Here is a 21,090-nt window from a genome sequence, read left to right as displayed (position 1 = left end):
ATAAAATATCTTTTAAGGCTTACATATGTTTTTTACAGTCATACAAACAGTACAGTATCTAAAGAACAAAAGGAAGCAAGACTATCTACAGTATCTGAATGTGAGAAGAAAGATGAATTCCATTCATCTGGGATCTCACAAATTTCTGGTGTTTCCAAGTTTTCATCTAACCTTCGATTCACCAAAATATACCGGCAAAAGAATCTATTTGAAGAATATAAACTGATTGCTGCTGAAATACTGAGTGAACTTGGGGAGATATTGCAGAAATATGCTGAGTATAACATTACTTTCCCTGCGGGAATTGTAAATCTTATGAATTACAGCTGGCATGATCTTATTGAAGGTGTTTGTAAGTGTGCAACAAAAAATTTGAAGAAAAACAATGCCTTAAAAAGAGATTCCAAAAACATGACCCAAATCGGCACCTGTGCAAAAGAGGAATATCATAAGGAAAATCATCTTGTGAAAGCAAAAAAAGACCACCCTGTTTCATCGGGTGAGTAGAAGTTAATTAGATTTGTAAATAATCCTCCAGGTTTCTTTTTTTTTTTTTAAAGGAATAAAGGGGCGCCTGGGTGGCTCTGTCAGTTAATCGCCTGACTTGATTTCAGCTCAGGTTTGTTAGACTGAACCCCACGTGGAGCTCTGCACTGGGTGTGGAGCCTGCTTGGGATTCTCTCTGTCCCTCTCTCTCTGCCTTTCCCCCCTCACTCATGCGCACTCACTATTGCACACTCTCTCTCTCTCAAAAATAAACAAACATTTTAAAAAAATGAATAAAAATAGCAAGTGAGTGAGATGTTGACAAAACATTATATTAGTGATATATATTTGGTTTGTGTTAATAATTTTAATAAGTGTTAGTGACTGTCAGGAGAAAGATACAAAAATTTATAGTGCTTTCATTGTAAGCATCTGTTACACTTTACATTCATGTGATATGAACTCTCTGCCTTAAGGGATCCTACAAATACTTTTACAGTGGCAGGGTCCAAAATAAATATGATGCTAGCCACATATGTAATTTTTTTAATTAACTTTTTATTTTAAGATGATTGTAGATCCACATACAGAGAGATACCATATACCCTTACCCTTTCTCTATATGACAACATGTTGCAAAACTATAGTACAATATCACAGCCAGGATATTGACATTGATACAGTCAAGATTCAAAACATTTCTATCAAGGCAAGAATCATTTCATGGAGTCCTTCTGCAACCACACCCACTTCCCTCCTTCTTCCACCCCCTCTTTAATCTTGACAACCACCAACGTGTTATACATTTCTATATTTTTGTCATTTCAAGGATGTTATATAAATGGAATCATGCAATGTATAACTTTTGGTGATTGCCTTTTTTCAGCAAGCTTAATTCTCTGGAGATACATCCAAGTAGTATGTATCAGTGGCTTGTTCCTTTTTATTGCCCAGTAGTATCCCATGGTATGAATGTACTACAGTTTGTTTAACCATTCCTTCCTTGAAGGACATCTAGGTATTTGGGTTTGTTTGTTTGTTTGGGGTTTTTTTCCTTTAGTTTTTAGCTATTATGAAAGCTGCTAAAACATTTGGGTATAGGATTTATGTAAATATAAGTTTAGATTCCTCTTTGATAAATGCCCAGAAGTACAATTGCTGGGCTATGTGGCAACTGCATGTTTACTTTTATATGAAACTTTCAAACTATTTTCCAGAGAGCCTGTACTGGTTTTTTGTTTTGTTTTTGTTTTTGTTTCTAAGTTTTATTTAAGTAATCTCTACACCCAACATGGGGCTTGAACCCACGACCCCAGGATCAAGAATCACATGTTCTTCTGACTGAGCCAGCCGGGCACTCCATGGCTCTACTGTTTTACATTCCTACCAGCAATGTATGAGTGATACCATTTCTCCATATTCTCACCAGCATTTGGGTATTATCACCACTTTTTATTTTAGCCATTCTTGTAGGTGTGTAGTAATATCTCATTATAGTTTTAATTTGCATTTCTCTAATGGCTAATGATATTGAATATTTGTCATCTGTATATCCTCTTCAGTGAAATATCTCCCATGTCTTTGCTTAATTTTCTAATTGGATTGTTTTTTTAATTGTTGAATTTTGAGAGTTCTTTATATATTCTAGATACTAGTCCTTTGTTGTATATGTGCTTTCCAAATATTTTCTCCCAGTGTCTTCTCATCTTTTTAATAGGGTCCTTTGCAAAGAAAAAGTTTTAAATTTTGATGAAGTCCAACTTTTGAAAAATCTTTTTATGAACAGTTTTTTTGGTATCAAGGCTAAGAGTTCTCTGCCTACCCCTAAATCCTGAAGGTTTTCTCCTATTTTTTTCCCTAAAAGTTTTATAGTTTTACATTTTAGTTTTACATTTTACATTTAAGTCCATGACCCACTTGGCATTACCTTTTGTATAAAGTGTGAGACCTACACTGAGGTTCATTTTTTTGCCTATGGTTGTCCAGTTGCTTCAGCATCATTGTTGAAAATGCTGTCTTTCCTCCATTGAATTGCTTTTGTATCTTTCTCACAAATCAGATGGGCATATTTATCAAAAAAAATTTTTTTTAATGTTTATTTATTTTTGAGACAGAGACAGAGCATGAGCAGGGAAGGGTCAGAGAGAGAGGGAGACACAGAATGTGAAGCAGGCTCCAGGCTCTGAGCTGTCAGCACAGAGCCCGACGCGGGGCTCAAACTCACAGATTGTGAGATCATGACCTGAGCCGAAGTCGGATGCTTAACCGACTGAGCCACCCAGGCGCCCCCAGATGGGCATATTTATGTGAATCTATTGTGGGGTCCTCCTTTTGTTTCTGCTGGCTCTCATTCATGTTCTCTTGATTCCTTGTGAATATGATTATTTTTGTCTTGTGTCAGACATTGTTTTTAAAAATAATTTGAGGCCAAGGGTGCCTGGGTGGCTCAGTCGTTTAAACAGCCCACTTGGTTTCAGCTCAGGTCATGATCTCATGGTTTGCGGATCGAGCTCTGCATCAAACTCTGTGCTGACAGCTCAGAACCTGCTTGGGATTCTTTCTCTACCAATCTGTCTCTCTCCAAATAACTAAATAAACTAAAAAAAAATAATTTGAGGCCTAGAAGAAGTTATCTTCAACTGGAGGTGATTAGAAGCAGGGACTCAAACAGATGTTTGTATACCAATGCTTATAGCAGCATTATTTACAATAGCCAAGAGGTGGAAACAACTCAAATGTCCATAGACAGGTGTATGGTTAAACAAATTATGGTATATATATACAGTGGAATGTTATTCAGCCTTAAAAAGGAATGAAATTATGATACACATTATAATGTAGATGAACCTTAAAGACATTATACTAAGTGAAGTAAGCCAGAACAAAAGGACAAATATACCATGACTCCACTTACATGAGATACCTAAAGTAATCAAATTCGTAGAGACAGAAAGTAGCATGGTAGTTGCAAGGGGCTGGCAGGAAGGGAGGATAGGCAGTTACTGTTAAATGGTTATAGAATTTCAATTGAGGAAGAAGAAAACTTTCTGAAGATGAATGGTGGTGGTGATGATTGTACAACAATGTAAATGAACTTGAATGAACTTAATGCTTCAAAACTGTACACTTACGAATGGTTAAAATGGGGGGCACTAGGGTGGCTCAGTTGGTTAAGCATCTGACTTCATGTCAGGTCAAGATCTCACAATTTGTGAGTTCAAGCCCCAAGTTGGGCTGTATGCTGACAACTTGGAGCCTGGAGCCTGCTTTGGATTCTATATCTCCCTCTCTCTCTGCCCCTCCCCGACTCACGCTCTGTCTCTCTCTGTCTCTCACAAATGAATAAACATTAAAAAAAATTTTTAATGGTTAAAATGGTAAATTTTACATTATGCAAATTTAACCACAATAAAAATATCTTAATGGTTAAATGGTAAATTTTTGTATTATGTATACTTTATCACAATAGAAAACAAGATGGGGGACTAAGCTAACTGTGAAAAAGGAAGCTTTCCTTCTTATAAGGTGGTAAATAAAAGGAACTGAGTGAAAGGGCAGGTATATATACACAAGGGGGCATTTAATTTCAGAGTGAGAAGAGTTGAGTCTGTAAGCCTAAAACCAGGAACTTGTGATAATATGATATATATGTGAAATAGTACAAAATGGCCCATTTTAGAGACACTTGAGTTGATGCTGCTTCCACAGTTCCTTTCTGCCTACGATCACATTTGTGTTCCCTCACTCCCTGGGCCAAATTAGGGCTTTTGTGGGCTCTGGTGCTTTTCCCTTCACTGTGTCCCTTACTTCATAGAAGTTATTAAAAACTATATCTTACGACTGCATTATTACAAAGATAAATCTAATCCAGCTAGACTCACTATTATTTATTCATTATTGTCTTATTCAGTTTCTTCTTCTGCTTTAAAAGAAACTAAAATTAAAACATTTTGGGGGGCTTCTAGACATGTCATGTGCCTCTTGGAGAAATCAATTCTGCTTTCTTCTTCCCTCACTTCTGAGGGACCATCGTCCTCTCAGAATGTTGCTCTCTCCTGCCACCTGATCTTTGCCTGTTCTTAGCCTCTAGATTTTTCACTGTTAAGATGAAGTTACTGGGGTGCCTGGGTAGCTCAGTCGGTTAGGCGTCCGACTTTGGCTAGGTCATGATCTCATGGTTCATGGGTTCGAGCCCCTCATCGGGCTATGTGCTGACCGCTCAGAGCCTGAAGCCTGCTTCCAATTCTGTGTCTCCCTCTCTCTCTGCCCCTCCCCTGCTCATTCTCTGTCTCTCTCTCTCTCTCAAAAATAAATGTTAAAAAAAAATTTTTTTGATGAAGTTACCTATTTAATTCCAAGACATTGATGCTCTTCTCAGATGCTGAAAACATTTGCAAGTACCAAACCCAAGAATGTTAAAAATAATAATAAAGTCTTAGGGGTCTGAAATTTTTGCTAATAATTTCAGAAAACTTAATAGGGAGATATGAGTGACTGGCACAAACATGCAATTTAAAAAGGATGAAGAACCTCACCAGAGCTTAGCACTACATTCTGGAGAGTACACGTAGACCCCACTTTTACCCCCAGAGTGAAGCTTTATTTTCAGTATTTTTAAGATTTCTCACTTTAGCTTCTATTGTGTTGATATATACAAGCAAGTTTCAACATAGCAAAAGAGCTGATATTTTAAATATTAAAGTCATATTTGATTATAACATTTTATAGATCATAGGGATCTTTCTAGCTATTATCTAATTTAGTTGTCCAGATATCCCTGTCAGGCAGCTAATAGGGTTTCTGTTTCACTAAGAAGAAAACTGAGATTCCAAAGGGCTGAGTAACTTGCCCAAAGTCATACAGTTTCTGATTGAGCCATGATCCCAACCCTGGTCTTCTAACTCCCAATATAGTAGCCTTTCTGCTATCTTATCCCTAATTCTCATTCTGCTATTGTAATAGTGATAATGATTTTGACAATGAGAATAAATAGTAGTGGTTGCTATCTCTACAATGACCCCTCTGAGATAGAGAAGTAAACTAGTGTAGTGATTAAGCCTTTGCTTTTAGGATTCCTGGGTCCAAATCCTGGCTATTGCATTACTGCTTATATAACTTTGAGCTCATATAATTATGAACACACTTCATAACCCCTCTTTGTCTCAGTTTCATTATCTGTAACATCGTACTAGAAACCATATCTCTTTCCAGGGTGGTTCTGAATATTAAATAAGTTAACACTAAAACACTTGGAAAAGTATCTAGATATAGTAGATACTACTTTTTTTTAAAGTTTTTATTTAAATTCCAGTTAACATACAGTGTCATGTTAGTTTCAGGTGTGCAATATACTGGTTAAACACTTCCATTCATCACCCAGTGGTAGACACTACTTGTGTATTTGTTATCTTATTATTTTTTTAATGTTTATTTATTTTGAGAGAGAGAGAGAGAGAGAGAGAGAGAGAATCCCAAACAGGCTCTGCTCTGACGGCAGAGAGCCCAATGCAGGGCTTGAACTCATGAACCATGAGATCATGACCTGAGCCAAAGTCAGATGCTTAACTGACTGAGCCACCCAGGCACCCCTGTTATCTTATTATTATTATTTCCATTATCTCATATTATCCTCAGAGTAACCCTTTGGTATATAGGGATTATTACAGGTTCCTGATGGTTCATGAAGCCTAATGCATTTGCTTGAACAAGATAATTCTAGCAGTACAATTTTTACTCTTTAAGAACAAGTGATTGCTGTTAATAAAAAGATTGGAATGCTCTGTAGCAGTTTTCAAAGTGTGGTTCCGGAACCAGTGCATCAACATCACTAGGAACTTAGAACAAGTACTAGCAAATTTTCTAGCTCTTATTCTAGACTTACCTGAATTCCTCCTCTGTAAAATGAGGATGATTAATTGTAGAATTTTGTTGAAAGAAATAAACTAATTTATAATGCATGTAATGTGCTTAGCATAGTGCCTGGCATATGGTAAGTGCTTAATAAATATTAGCCATAGTTATTGTGCATATTCTTACTTGTACCCTTATTTCTTTTACTTTTATCATTGTAATTTTCTCATCTTTTTACTTTACTTTACTTTAATTTTTATTTTTTTAAATTTTAGATGCAGACTATTTGTATGGATTCCTGGAAATAAGGACTTCCCAATTCATATATAAAGTTTAAGAAGCTACCATGAGTTTTGCTTTCTTTTCAAAATATCCCTAAATATTTTATTTTTAGATAGATTTTAAGATCTAATTTTATTTTGTAAGATGACTTCATTCCACTTCACTAATAGAATTTCTTGTCTTAATTTACATTTTGGGGTGCCTGGGTGGCTCAGTCCGTTAAGTGTCTAACTCTTGATTTTGGCCCAGGTCATGATCCCATGGTTTGTGAGTTCGAGCCCTGCGCCGGGCTCCACAATGGCAGTGGGGAGCCTGCTTGGGATTCTCTCTTTCTCTCTCTCTCTGCCCCTCCCCAGATCACTCTCTCTCTCTCTCTCTCAAAGTAAATAAATAAACTTAAAAAAAAAATGAATTAAGTTTACATTTTAGCACAAAACTTAATGATACAGAGAGGCTTTGTGTCCATGTAGCCTTTTTTTTTTTTTTTTAACCAGAACAGGCTGCTAACTATTATCCCATTGCTAAAAAAATTAATGAAAGTAAAACATGAATTTTTTTTAGTGGTTCTCATGTGACAGGGCAACTCTTAGAACAAAAGCATAAACATAATATTTTAGTAAATCAAGTTATGCAAAGATATTTAATTTTAAAAAGCGGTTTCATTTCTAGAGCAAATTAAAATATTTCATGAGTCACTATGGGTACTTATGGAAAATTTTGCTAATGCCCTCATAAGAATATTAAAATATTGACAACTGTTTTTTGTGTTGGTGATGATTTAGCAAAATATTCACTTTCTCTTCTCTTTCCCCTCTGCCCTCTCATCTTCTTCCTCCTTCCTTTTTTCCTAGCTCTTGTCAAACAAAACCAGTATTCACAGATCCCACAGGATAGCCATTTACCTGTTGTCATCCACTTCTCCCTGTTATCCAAGATCTGTTTAGAAAATGGTAAGATCCCTTTACCCACCCAAATTAGGGTCGACTCTAATGAGCAAGCAGAGAATCACTTACATTCCCTGAATTTGAAAACTCTCTCAGTCATCCTCATAGTATAACCTCAGTCAGAGCCAGACATTTAAGTTCATGGATTCCAAGTCAAAAAGTTTTCAAATGCAGCCCCCACCCCCACCCCACCCCCAGCCTTCCCTGATTTCTCCACTCTTGTATCTTAGGAGTTTTTTCTTCATGGTTCTGAGAAACTAGCTTCAGGAACAATGACATGCCTGTCCCCCCAGAAGAGCACCCAGGGCCTTCCATCACAAAAACATGCTAACTTGGACTAGGAACCAAACCTTCTGGGTTAAAAGGCAAAAATTGGTTCTTAAATTGTTTAAATGTTATAAAGGAGACTTCCCAAGGAAGATTATGGTTACACAAATCTAGGAAGAATACAGATGACCCCTTTATGAGGTTATAAAAGGGATAAGATATAGGTTGTTAGGAAAAGGGAACCTCGTCATCCCTTGAAATACAGACATAATATAGCTGTGTGGCTCAGGGAGTGAGTAGGAGTTGGGGCTGACTGCCATGGGTCTCATAGATTTGCTTCTCATAATCTTTTCATCATAATCTAAGAACTTTAAGACCTGTTGAAGTTTCTGCTTTTAGGGAATATGCTTTTAGGAGTCCAGTGTCCCTCCCATACTTCCCCATTCCCTACATATGCTTCTGAATTTGATGTATTTAGGTATCAAGTTAGGACTGGAACTGTCTCACTGAAGAGGGACAGATATTGAGGAAATACGCATATGCTAAGAATAAGCACAGTAAGTAGGGCAAAACAGCAAATAGGAATGAAGTAAATTATAAGGTATCCAGAGAGTTCTGCATGAAAATGCCCAGGAGTCCAAATAGGTAGGTAAAGTCAGTGACAGGAAATCCCTCAGCAGGAAACTGAATGACAAGCAGATAGTCTGTGAGCAAGGAGCCAGCCTTTAGTCATTAAAAGGCAGGACTGAAATCCCACAGTGGGAGGCTGGCAACAATGCATTATCTAACCCTAAGGAAATGAGGATAGAATTTGTTCAGCCTTTCCAATCTGAGGTAAGGATGGTTCTCTTGATCCAGTGATGATGAACCTGAATGTGATTGATTATGTTAGTCAGGAATCTTTAAGCTGTAGGTGACAAGAACCCAACTCACACTAGCTTCAGCAACAGGAGAATCCTGTGCTCGTGTATTGGGGGTAACTCACAAGATTAAAGGAAGAACCACAGGAGCAAAGGTCCAAGGCAGGATGTATGACTCAACACTTGCAGGGATTCTTCTCTGTCCATCCCTGCTTGGCAGATTTCTATGGTTAGGCTTGCTTCACACAGTGAAGATAAGGAGATGGTCACTGCCCCTAGAGTCACATGCTCCTTGCCTAGAAAGAAAGTGCTTCTTTTCCTCCAGCGTCCACAGAGAAGACTCAGGAACAGAACCCACGTCTACTGACTACCAATAAAATATTCTCTCTTGAGAGATGGGATTCTGTCCCGGGACTGGGGAATGCTGAAGAATCTGATCTGTAGGTCTACGGGTATGTAGGCGTTTTTAAAAGGCCTCTACTTCTTCAGATGTCATCATAGGGATTTAATTCCTTGGGGTTAAAGCTTTGATCCCATTTTAGTTAAAATCTCCTGAGAAGAGGTAATTCTTAAGCTAATTGCTTACACTTTAATATGAATGGATTTTGGTTCCTTTTTCAAGTAGGCTTGGGTAGACTGATAGCTGAGCAGGATTTATCTAGTGAGTACTGACATGGAGATAAATTTTTAAATAGCCATTTTGAGTTACTATGTGTGTTGTTGTTGTTTTAAGGTTGGATCTTTCAACATCCTCACTCAAAATTGGAAATTCTGAAATGGAAGACAATCCTCAATACTGCTGTGAAGAGACTACAAGAAGCCATAATTCAAATGTAGGGAGCCCTCTGAAATCTTTAGAATCATATACTTTTATGAGGCGTGTGATGCGTAGATAGGCAAGAAGAGATGCAGAGCCTGTGGGACCCTGGGCAAGTCACTCTATTGCTTTGCTTGTCGTGTTTGTAATGTGAAAAAAGTATGTACATACATGCACACACAACCCTTCTTTTCCTGGTAACTCATGGAAATAAGTCAGTCTGTGCTACCCGACTTACCAGTCAATCAGCCTTGTCAGGTGACCAGCACAGGATCCTGTGTGAAAACAGTGGAGAGGAGGGAGAGAAGAAAAGAAGTCAGGGAAAGAAGCGCCAGCCATAGGGAAAGCACTGTTCCAAGGAAATATGAAACTAGTCCCCGTGTACCTCAAATGGGAAACTAAACATTTCAGCAAGTTAACTATCAACAATTAGGAGGTGGTAAGAATCAAACAATTAGGAGGTGATAGTAACCACAGCAAGCATTGACAAAATTTCTACTCTGGCTAGACAGTGGAGCTGATGCTTTACATTTATTATCTATACTACTTAGAACAACTGAGAGAGAGAGAGAGGATTATCATCTCCATTTTACAGGAGAGGACACTAATAGTGCCACAAAATGTGGCAATTTGTTTAGAGTCATACAGCTAGAAAAAGGCAGAGCCAGGGGTGACCCCAGGTCTATCTGACTCCAAAGTGCACCCAGTTTCAACCATGCTTTATTTTCACTCCAGGTTCCCACCTGGACTTCGGTGAGAAAATAACTACTATTGCTTTGTGGGTTATGTTTTAAATGGGATACATACTTAGTATTTAAAACATTTCTTTAAAATTACATACACACAGAGGCACCTGGCTGGCTCAGTTGGAAGAGTATGTGACTCTTGATCTCAAGGTCATGAGTTCGAGCCCTATGTTGGGTGTAGAGATTACTAAAAAATAATAATTAACTTTAAAAAATAAAATAAAATTACATCAAAAAGGTAAATTGCAAAATGAGAAATGTTTAGATCAGAAGCAAATAAATTTTAATACTATTGATAAATCTAAATTAAGAGAGATTTTATAATGTAATGTCAAATTCTTTATTAGATTTTTCTAAAATACTGCCTCTGGGGCTCCTGGGTGGCTCAGTGGTAAGTGTCCGACTTTGGCTCAGGTAATGATCTCATGGTTCATGAGTTCAAGCCCCACATCAGGCTCTGTGCTGACAGCTGAGAGCCTGGGGTCTCTTTCAGATTCTGTATCTCTTTCTCTGCCCCTCCCTGCTCATGCTGTGTCTCTCTCTCTCTCTCTCTCTTTCTCTCTCTCTCTCTCTCTTTCTCTCAAAAGTAAATAAACATTAAGAAAAGAAATACTGCCTCTTTCCTGCTCTGGATGAGAATTGAGCAGCTTGTGCAATGACTGGGAAAGAAGGACCTGCAATCATCTGACTCATTCTCTTTAATGGTGTCTTTCTCTTTAAACCCCTTTAAGGATTAGGAAAGGCAGAGCAAGCCCAGAGCTCAGGCCACAGTGGTCATGTTAAATTGTTAGATCTTGTGCTGAAAATTCCTGGTGATTTAATCACCATAGAGTAATTTCTAGTGAATTGGTTTAAAAATTGCAATTATTATTGTATTTAAAATTTTAAACTTAGTTTCACTAGAAATTACTCTTTATTGGTTGAATCTCCAGGAATTTTTAAATTTAAATTAGTAAATTCAGTATACTGGTAAATTTAGTATCTAATTTTACATCATATTTCAACTGTTTTAAAACACCTAGGCATAGTATTTAAATTAACTTTTATTATTGTACAAGTATCAATATTTTGTATTAAGATTTTTCCCCTTGTTTTTATAACTAGAAAAATTTTCCTCATGCTAAAATTAGATAGACCTACTCTATTTTTAACTTCTTTTTTCTCCACTTACTGGAAATTGTGTATGGTATGAAGATCCTAGCTTTAATTCTCCCATGCCAATAATAATGACAGCTAGTGTTTACTGAGTGCTAATAAAAATAGCTAATGTTTATTGAGTGCTTCTTTTGTGTAACACACCACACGAAGCAATTTACATGCCTCCATGAGTAAGTCACTGCTTTTATGCCAAGGTCAGAAAGCTAGGGAGTGAGTGAGCTGCTATTTACTCTTAGATTTGTTTGATACCAAAGCCTGTGCATCTAACCACAGCACTCTATCATCACTCTGGAGCCAGGTATTGAATACAGTCTGTGTTATCCACAGATTTGAGTTCTCAGCTTAAATTAATCTTCAGTCTTATATATATTAGAGTCTTCTTCTGAGCTGTCTGTTCTATTTCATTGATCTACCTGAGTTTTCAGCTATTTTAATTATTCAGATTATATAATATGAGAGAAACAAGTATGGTGTTAAGAAAGAGGGCTTAAAGTCAAATTGATTGGTCTAAAATCCCAGCTCCATCCATGCATGTGACCTTGGAAAAGTCACTAATTTCCCTTTGCCTTATTTTCTTCATCTGTAAAATGAAGGTAATCATAGTAGCTACCTTTTAGGGCAGTTATAAAGCTTCCTAGTACAACTAGGCATTCGGTAAATATTAGATATTTGTATCTTAATTACTGGTACAGCAAACCTCCTCTGGTTACTCTTTCTTTTTTTTTTTTAATTTGTATTCTTATTTAATTTATTTTTTTTAATTTACATCCAAGTTAGTTAGCATATAGTGCAACAATGATTTCAGGAGTAGATTCCTTAATGCCTCTTACCCATTTCGTCCATCCCCCCTCCCACAACCCCTCCAGTAAGTAACCCTCTGTTTGTTCTCCATATTTAAGAGTCTCTTATGTTTTGTCCCCCCACCCTGTTTTTATATTATTTTTGCTTCCCTTCCCTTATGTTCATCTGTTTTGTCTCTTAAAGTCCTCGTATGAGTGAAGTCATATGATATTTGTCTTTCTCTGACTGACTAATTTCATTTAGCATAATACCCTCCAGTTCCATCCACATAGTTGCAAATGGCAAGATTTCATTCTTTTTGATTGCCGAGTAATACTTCATTGTGTGTGTGTGTGTGTGTGTGTGTGTGTGTGTGTGTATACACACACACCACATTTTCTTTATCCATTCATCATTGATGGACATTTGGGCTCTTTCCATACTTTGGCTATTGTTGATAGCACTGCTATAAACATTGGGGTGCATGTGCCCCTTCAAAACAGCATACCTATATCCTTGGATAAATACCTAGTAATGCAATTCCTGGGTCATAGGGTAGTTCTATTTTTAATTTTTTGAGGAACCTCCATACTGTTTTCCAGAGTGGCTGCACCAGTTTGCATTCCCACGAGCAATGCAAAAGAGATCCTCTTTCTCCACATCCTCACCAACATCTGTCATTGCCTGAGTTGTTAATGTTAGCCATTCTGACAGGTGTGAGGTGATATCTCATTGTGGTTTTGATTTGTATTTCCCTGGTGATAAGAGATGTGGAGCATTTTTTCATGTGTTGGTTGGCCATCTGGATGTCTTCTTTGGATAAGTGTATATTCATGTCTTTTGCCCATTTCTTCACTGGATTATTTGTTTTTTGGGTGTTGAGTTGGATAAGTTCTTTATAGATTTTGGATACTAACCCTTTATCTGATATGTTGTTTGCAAATATCTTCTCCCATTCCATTGGTTGCCTTTTAGTTTTGCTGATTGTTTCCTTCCCTGTGCAGAAGCTTTTTATTTTGATGAGGTCCCAGTAGTTCAGTTTTGCTTTTGTTTCCCTTGCCTCCAGAGACATGTTGAGTAAGAAGTTGCTGTGCCCAAGGTCAAAGAGGTTTTTGCCTGCTTCCTCCTCAAGGATTTTGATGGCTTCCTGTCTTGCATTGAGGTCTTTCATCCATTTTGAGTTTATTTTTGTGTGTAAGAAAGAGGTCCAGGTTCATTTTTCTGCATGTCACTGTCCAGTTTTCCCAACACCACTTGCTGAAGAGACTGTCTTTATTCCATTGGATATTCTTTCCTGCTTTGTCAAAGATTAGTTGGCCATATGTTTGTGGGTCCATTTTTGGGTTCTCTATTCTGTTCTGTTGATCTCAGTGACTGTTTTTGTGCCATGATTACTCTTTCTACATCAAAAACATCTGAACCAATTTTACCAATTTCTTCTTCCAGGTGAGCTTACAATTAATTTTTCAAGTTTAAATAAGTCCTCAAGTGATGTGGACCAGGCAGCAAATTTTAATGAAAGAAAAAAAAAACTTGTAGGGAGTATATGAGAACTCTCTGTATTTTCCACTCAATTTTGCTGTGAACCTAAAACTGCTCTAAAAAATAAAGACTAAAGCAAAAATTGAAAGAAAAAAAACTGGAGTCAAAACATCTAGGTTCATTAGTCAATGGGTGTGGGATCTTGTGTAAGTCAGTTGAACTCCCTGAACCTCTGCTTCTTTAGTCATTTAGGGATAATAACAGGTCTTCTGCTTACGGCAGGTTGTTGTGACTATATATATATGTATATAAATGTACTTTGTAGACACTAAAGCACTAAGCAAGCTAAAAGCATTTTTTAATAATAACCCAGTACTGTCAGAAGTGGTTTCTTGAGACAAGTCAGTTTAGACTGAAGAAGAGATGGCTTGGCAGAGTAGATGGAGGAGGTGAATTTAGCTGGCACACAGCACCAGGGATGAGTCTGATGCTGTTACACATTACCCATAGTAATAAACTATCTCAAGGGAGTGGGTTTTTAACAATGAAGATTTGTTCCCAAGGGATTTATCATATACAGAATCCAAGCTTCAAAAAGAACACATGTAACTTTACATTATGTGCATTACAAAACATTTCTGCAAGAAAATCAGCCAAATCTTAACATCCCTTGGTTCCCAGTGTGAGTGATTAGTAAGTAGATTGAAAAAAAATGCTTGTTGGATGAAATGCAATTTTTGGCAAATCATAACTATTGGCCTTTGTACCCTACCAAATTTCTACCACATTTGCTCAATACAGAACATTATATCAAGTCAGACTCAGGGAAATGAGAGAAGAAAGAATCTTCTCTAACTCTGTTGGCAGGTGCACACTTGAAATAGACTCTCTTTTCTTGGCACAGGAAGTCTGGTCTGACAAATGTAGTGAACCCTCCCATCCCAGACCAGAACCCAAAACACTCCTTACAGCAAAGCACATCCTCCACACTGGGTTTACCTAGACCTTTTGTCTGGGCCTGAATCAGAGAATCAGATCTTTGGGCTGTAGCTGGTAGAGTTCTAGTCTTCTGATTTTATTCATATGTACTATTAGAGTATGGTGGCACAAAAGCATTAGACTGGGCATCCAGACTCACTCCTAACTCAGACCCTGCCATTTCTTAGCTGTGTGACCTGTGTTACAAGAGGCTATGTCTGTAAAGGGGCAGAACTTCAAGCTTTGAAGTTCACAGAAGTCTTATGCTCCCATTTGCCAACCATAGTATTTGGGGCACTTATTCTGCTTCTCAAAACCTTATCTTCCTCATATAAAATGGAGGTTCTACTAGAATTTACCTTATAGGGTTATTGAAAGCATTAAATGAAATAACCCAGTTCAATAACTTAGCACAATCTGTAGAATATATGAATGCTTAATAAACAGTAACTATTATTTAGCAAGTATCAATTCCCTTTTCTGTACTTTGGCTCCTTCATCTGTAAAATGGAATTAGATATTGCCCAAGCATCCTTCAGTTCTGACATTCAGTGAATGTCCCCACCATATTGAATTTAGCTTAGATTCTTAGGCAAATTTGATTTGAGATGATTTGAAATGCAGTTCCCTTTCTATTCCAGCCTCTCTTAGAGTGGTCCAGATACCAGAGGGCTAGGATAATTGGGTAACTTCTGACTTAGACAAAAACTCTTTTGTAAGCCCAACAATGACTTTTCGTGGGAATGACCTGCCACCCAAAACTTTGAAGAAACCTTTTATGCAAGTATTAGGGCTCCTTTGTTGAACTAATCAATTTGATGTTAATTATCACCTGCTGGAGAATCCAGAGTTCAACTTCTGGTTCTCAGGCAAGAGGAGAACAAAACTACTGCCATTGCCAATTCCTCGAGAAAAGACAGTGAAGGGCAGCCTTTTTTTTGGCAGAGAGACTGATTGGTCTTTACACAATAATCAAGACTCTTTGTCTAGGGACTTTTAAAGGGGTTAGAAAAAGAAGAAGAGTTATGGGGAACTTCCCTGAATTATAGTTGCCGACTCTGAGTATTTGAATAATGTAACATTCAGATAAGGTAGGAGATTTTGCATTGGAGTTTTTTGCACTAGAGCTTTGTTGTATCTTGATTTTTGGCCTTGCTAGTAAGAAGGGGGAGCATGCCTTTTCTTCTCCCAAAGATTATAGGTATTTACACTTTAGAGGCATACTTACCTTTCTTAAGAATAATCCAAAAGGTCCATTTGTAGAGACTCACAGAAAAATAGAATCATGTCTAGGCGTTGAATGAAAGAGCCCAGATGTGGGCTTGGTAAATGGTAATTAGACTCAGGTTTCCAATTGGTCTATAAATGTGTGCTCTCAGGCTGAATTCCTGCCAGCGTTTGATGCTGATAAATGGAGTGGCGTGTGTGTGTTCTGGTGTGGGGAAGAGTGCAATTTATAAGGGCTCCTTTTTTTGTCACGTTGCTCAAAAATTCTGCCTACTCATCTCATTTTTGACAATGGGATACATTTTCATGAGAATGTGAAAAAGAGAAGAAGGAGTGGCAGGAGGAGGAGGAAAGCAAAAGAAGAAACAAATGTCAAAAGAAACCAGTTGTTTTAATCAGGCATTTCCATTTTTGAGTGGCAGATCTGGCCCTTGCCCACCCTCCTGGCTCTGGTTCCTTCCCCACAGGACTTACTGAGAAGTGCCCGCTCCTGTTTCTCTTAGAGGGGCCAGTGAACCTTGCTAATTGCTAGGGACTCCCACCCCCAATACCCCCGAAGCCAACAGCAGTGTGGCTATATACCTCTCCCTCCTTTCATTAATCAGCTATATTATTTCCAATTACTTTTTTTTCAAAATCGAGTAAGTGTACTCTTATCCCCCCATCCCCTATTTCCCATATCCTGTCACCCCCTTCCCCTCTGGTAACCATCAGTTTGTTCTCTATAGTTAAGAGTCTGCTTCTTGGTTTGTCTTTATCTCCCTTTTTCTTCCTTTGGTGGTTTGTTGTGTTTCTTAAATTCCACATATAAGTGATATTATATAGTATTGTCTTTCTCTGACTGATTTATTTCAATTAGCTTTATACTCTCTAGCACCATCCATGTTGTTGCCAAACAAATTTCATTCTTTTTATGGCTGAATAATATTCCAGTGTGTATATATCACAACTTCTTTATCCATTCATCTATCGATAAACACTAGGGTCGCTTCCATAATTTGGCTATTGTAGATAATGCTGCATAGGGTTACATGTATTTCTTTGAATTAGCGTTTTTGTATTTTGGAGGTGAATACCCAGTAGTAAAATTACTGGATCATAGGGCAGCATTATTTTTAATTTTTTGAGGAACCTCCATGCTGTTTTCCACAGTGACTGTACCAGTTTGGATTCCCACCAACTGTGCACAAGGGTTCCTTTTTCTACACATCCTTGCCAACACTTGTTATTTCTTGTGTTTTTGATTTTAGCCATTCTGAAAGGTGTGAAATGGTACCTCATTATAATTTTGATTTACATTTTCCTGATGAGGAGTGATGTTGAGATCTTTTCTGTGTCTGTTAGCCACCTGTATGTCTTCTTTGGAAAAATATCTCTTCAGGTCCTCTGTCCATTTTTTAATTGGATTGTTTGTTTTTGGGACATTGAGTTAAATCAGTTCTTTATATATTTTGGATACTAACCCTTCATCAGATATGTCATGTGCAAATATCTTCTGTCATTCCATGGGTTGTCTTTTAGTTTTGTTGATTGTTTCCTTTGCTGTGCAGAAGCTTTTTATTCTGATATAGTCCCAATAGTTTATTTTTGCTTTTATTTCTCTTGCCTCAGGAGACACTAGAAAAATGTTGCTACAGTTGATGTCAAGGAGATTACTGTCTGTGCTTTCTTCAAGGATTTTTATGGTTTCAGGTCTCACATTTAGGTCTTTCATCCAGTTTGAGTTTATTTTTCTGTATGGTATAAGAAAATGATCCAGTTTCATTCTTTTGCATATGGCTGTCCAGTTTTCCCAACACCATTTGTTGAAGAGACTTTTTCCCATTTTATATTCATTCCTTCTTCATCAGAGATTAACTGACCATATAATTGTGGGTTTATTTCTGGGCTTTCTATTCTATTCAATTGATCTATGTATCTATTTTTTATGCCAGTACCAGACTGTTTTAATTACTACTGCTTTGTAATAAAACTTGTAATCTGGAATTGTGATACCTCCAGTTTTGTCTAATTACTTATTTTTTAAGTAAACTCTACACACAACATGGGGCTCCAACTCATGACCCCAAGATCAAGAGTCAGGTGCTCTATTGATTTATCCAGCCAGGCACCCTGTCCAATTTCTGGGTTTTAATCATTTAAAAATTTTTCTTTCAGCATAGCTCTTACACCCCAAAACCCACACTCAACCAATAAATGTCACATGTGCATACATACATACACACACACACACACACACACACACACACGCACACAAACCAATTCTTCTAAACATTCCAAGACCCTTATTGAGGTATGCCAGCTCAACTTTAGCACTTTTCAAGTGCACCTTAGAATGTGAAACATTGAGGATTCCTGTTTGTATGTATTCTGAATCTGAAGGGACTTGCTGAGGGCAGCCTTAAATATTTTTTTTACCCTGTTGCTGAAGCTTGTTTGTTTGTTTGTTTGTTTGTTTTGCATTCCACTCTATACCCATGTTAGAAATGCCCAAATGCCTAACTCTTCTCTGAAAAGGTAGCTACCATTTCCCCTAATTAGAGTCCTGACACTTCTGGTTATTTTCAAGTGTTGGTTATAGATCTACCTACCCAATTCCATCCCCGCATTATGTCTTAAACCCAGAGGCCCTGCAGCCCACTTTTAGTACCTGGGACCATGGAGTAAAGGCAAGCCATCCAGTCCATGTGGATGTTAAACAGGTGGTGTTGGTCTCCTAGAGGGCCAGGAATGTCTCTGCTCTTCCAACCTGATTCTGGAGGCTTCTTCCAATGGCATGTTGCCAACACCTCTAATCTGGCATGCTTGAGTGCACGAGTATATGTGCATATGTATGTGTATGTATGTGCACATGAGTGTATATGTGTGTGCATAGCTGTGTGTGCATGTGGGTTGTGGTCAGGAAGCTGGGCAAGAACTAGGAAGTTCTGTTTCATTGGCTGACCCTCAGATACAAAGCCCTGGTTGGTCTACATTTTTTGTTTGTTTGTTTATTTTTATTTTTTTTAATATATGAAATTTATTGTCAAATTGGTATCCATATAACACCCAGTGCTCATCCCAAAAGATACCCTCTTCAATACCCATCACCTACCCTCCCCTTCCTCCCACCCCCCATCAATCCTCAGTTTGTTCTCAGTTTTTAAGAGTCTCTTATGCTTTGGATCTCTCCCACTCTAACTGGTTGGTCTACATTTTATAGTATGCCCACAACTCCTGTAGCTCCTGACACTTAGAAATATGGGGAACAGTCTCATGAGGTGAAGAAAGTAGAGAGTTTGGAGCTGATATACATGATGTTGCATCCTGGCTTTACCATGCAGCTGCAAAATTCAGGGACTTTTTAGAATGGGGATAAATAGCACCTATCTCATAAGAACGTATGAATTTTGCCTGTGGAAGATACCTAGTGAATATCTGTGAATAGTTAAATGACTGTTCCAAGGGGCCTACCTTAATTTCAAGGTCTCTGTCTGAAATGCAGAACATATGTAGTTTCATATTCACCTACTCTTCCCCTCTACCACCTTATTATTAATGAACATGTATGTATGTATGTGTCACTAACTTGTAACAAAAACAACTAGTATATTTAGAAGGCATGCTAAATACTGGGGTCCATGCCTAGAGGTCTGTGCGTATTAATTAACCAGAGATTCCCAATATTTCTGTGAGGCATTGTTACCCCCATTTTACAGATGAAAAATAACTAAGACTCAGAGTTTAGTATTTTGCATACTTTTTTACAGTCCCAAGTGTTAGCACCAGGTTTCACCTCAGTTCTCGTCCAAGGTCTACGCTGAATCATGTTGCTCCTGTGGGGAGAGAGGACTCCTTACTAGTCCTGCATTTTCTGCAGCTTCTGGTCCAGTGCTTCACACACAGCAGGTCCTCAAAAACTGTTTACAAATGATAGGCACTCAATAAACACTTAGCTAAAGATTTCAAAATCCAGCTGTCCAGATCTAAGGAAGCCTCTTAGACTGGCAGTAAAGGTGAGGTCACAGAGGCCAGAACAGCCATTGCCCAGCCTCTAGCCCTTGATAAGATCAGGAAATTAACTACTTCTGGAATTTTTTTCTTTGAACAGAAAAGCAGAAGAAGCAAAGCTTAAAAAAGAAGGATTCAACAAATGTCTTATCCTGCGCCACTATAATGATCCTAAAGGCATGGTGAAGGTAGACAACAGTCCCAAAGTTTCCCAATGTTTCTGGCTGGAGCTGCTGAAGAGGAAGCCTAAGATGCCAACAGTCAAAGAGGCTGATCCAGAGATGAAAAAGTTCCATTATGCCCTGGTAGACGGTTCCTCTTTGACCTAATATCCTTTTGAAATCCCAAGAGGAAAGGAGGATGGAAGGGGCTGGGCATGATGGAAAGGATGTCTCCAGAGGTAGGGCATTTCTGTTTCAACAGAAAATCGCATGAGTATTGGAACAGGAAGTCTGATGCCTTGCCTCAATCTTTTGCTCTCAAGGGTCCACTTTCCCTCCTGCTGGAGACAAGAGAAGTCAATGCAAGAAAGAGGTTGGGGCAAGTTCTCTAGTTTGCAAGACTTACTTCTATTTAAGGGAACCTCTGGTTGTAGCTGTTAGGCTACAACAGCTCACATGGTTCTGAGAAAATGAGTTCTCCTTCATTTTCCTGGTTAGTAGAGAGAACCACATGGGCATTGGGCATCAAGAGGATCTAGCTTAGAGAGAAAAGAGATTTTGTGATAAATTCCTGCAAATCCAAAATGAAAAAGACCTCAAGAGGTTGGTGCAGCTAGGTTTTGTGAACTTGTTCACATATCCATAATTATCCCTCAGCCCTCCTTTGCTCTCATCTGTCCACAGATGTTGGCAGGGAGACACAGTCCTCCTGCTGCATGCTGTCAGGCCATACTGGGTAGCAATGGGCAACTTTGTTTTCCAGTGACTCTTCCATTAATAGAACCAATCTGACCAGACTTCCTTGCTATTATCCACAAGACTGGTTTCAAAGAGTTTGGGACTAAAATGAGCATGTAAAAAACTGATGTTTACAGAGGGGAGGTGGGCAGGGGGTATGGGTTAAATGGGTGATGGGTATTAAGGAGGGCACTTGTGATGAGCACTGGATGTTGTATGTAAGTGTTGAATTATTAACTTCTACACCTGAAGCTAATAAATAAGTAAATAAATAAATAGTAAGTAAATAAAAATGAGGGTGCAAGTAATGTGAACGTATGGGAA

The 21,090-nt window shown here is 38.1% G+C and overlaps 1 protein-coding gene across 3 annotated transcripts in view; it reads left to right on the top strand.

The window, feature by feature from the left end:
• LOC106973403 (uncharacterized protein C3orf20 homolog) overlaps positions 1–21,090 on the top strand; it is a 121,448-nt gene that overhangs the window by 23,638 nt on the left and 76,720 nt on the right. For all 3 annotated transcript variants that reach the window (XM_053226622.1, XM_053226624.1, XM_053226623.1), the window contains 4 exons: positions 39–499; positions 7,470–7,568; positions 9,423–9,522; positions 19,968–20,195. In XM_053226622.1, the coding sequence (XP_053082597.1) occupies positions 39–499; positions 7,470–7,568; positions 9,423–9,522; positions 19,968–20,195 (888 nt within the window). The remainder of the gene's footprint in view (positions 1–38; positions 500–7,469; positions 7,569–9,422; positions 9,523–19,967; positions 20,196–21,090) is intronic.

Source organism: Acinonyx jubatus, chromosome B4 (genome assembly GCF_027475565.1).
Source record: "Acinonyx jubatus isolate Ajub_Pintada_27869175 chromosome B4, VMU_Ajub_asm_v1.0, whole genome shotgun sequence".
Lineage (NCBI taxonomy): Eukaryota > Metazoa > Chordata > Mammalia > Carnivora > Felidae > Acinonyx > Acinonyx jubatus.
The sequence above is the reverse complement of the archived record's forward strand: the minus strand, read 5'-3'. Positions and strand labels throughout refer to the sequence as shown.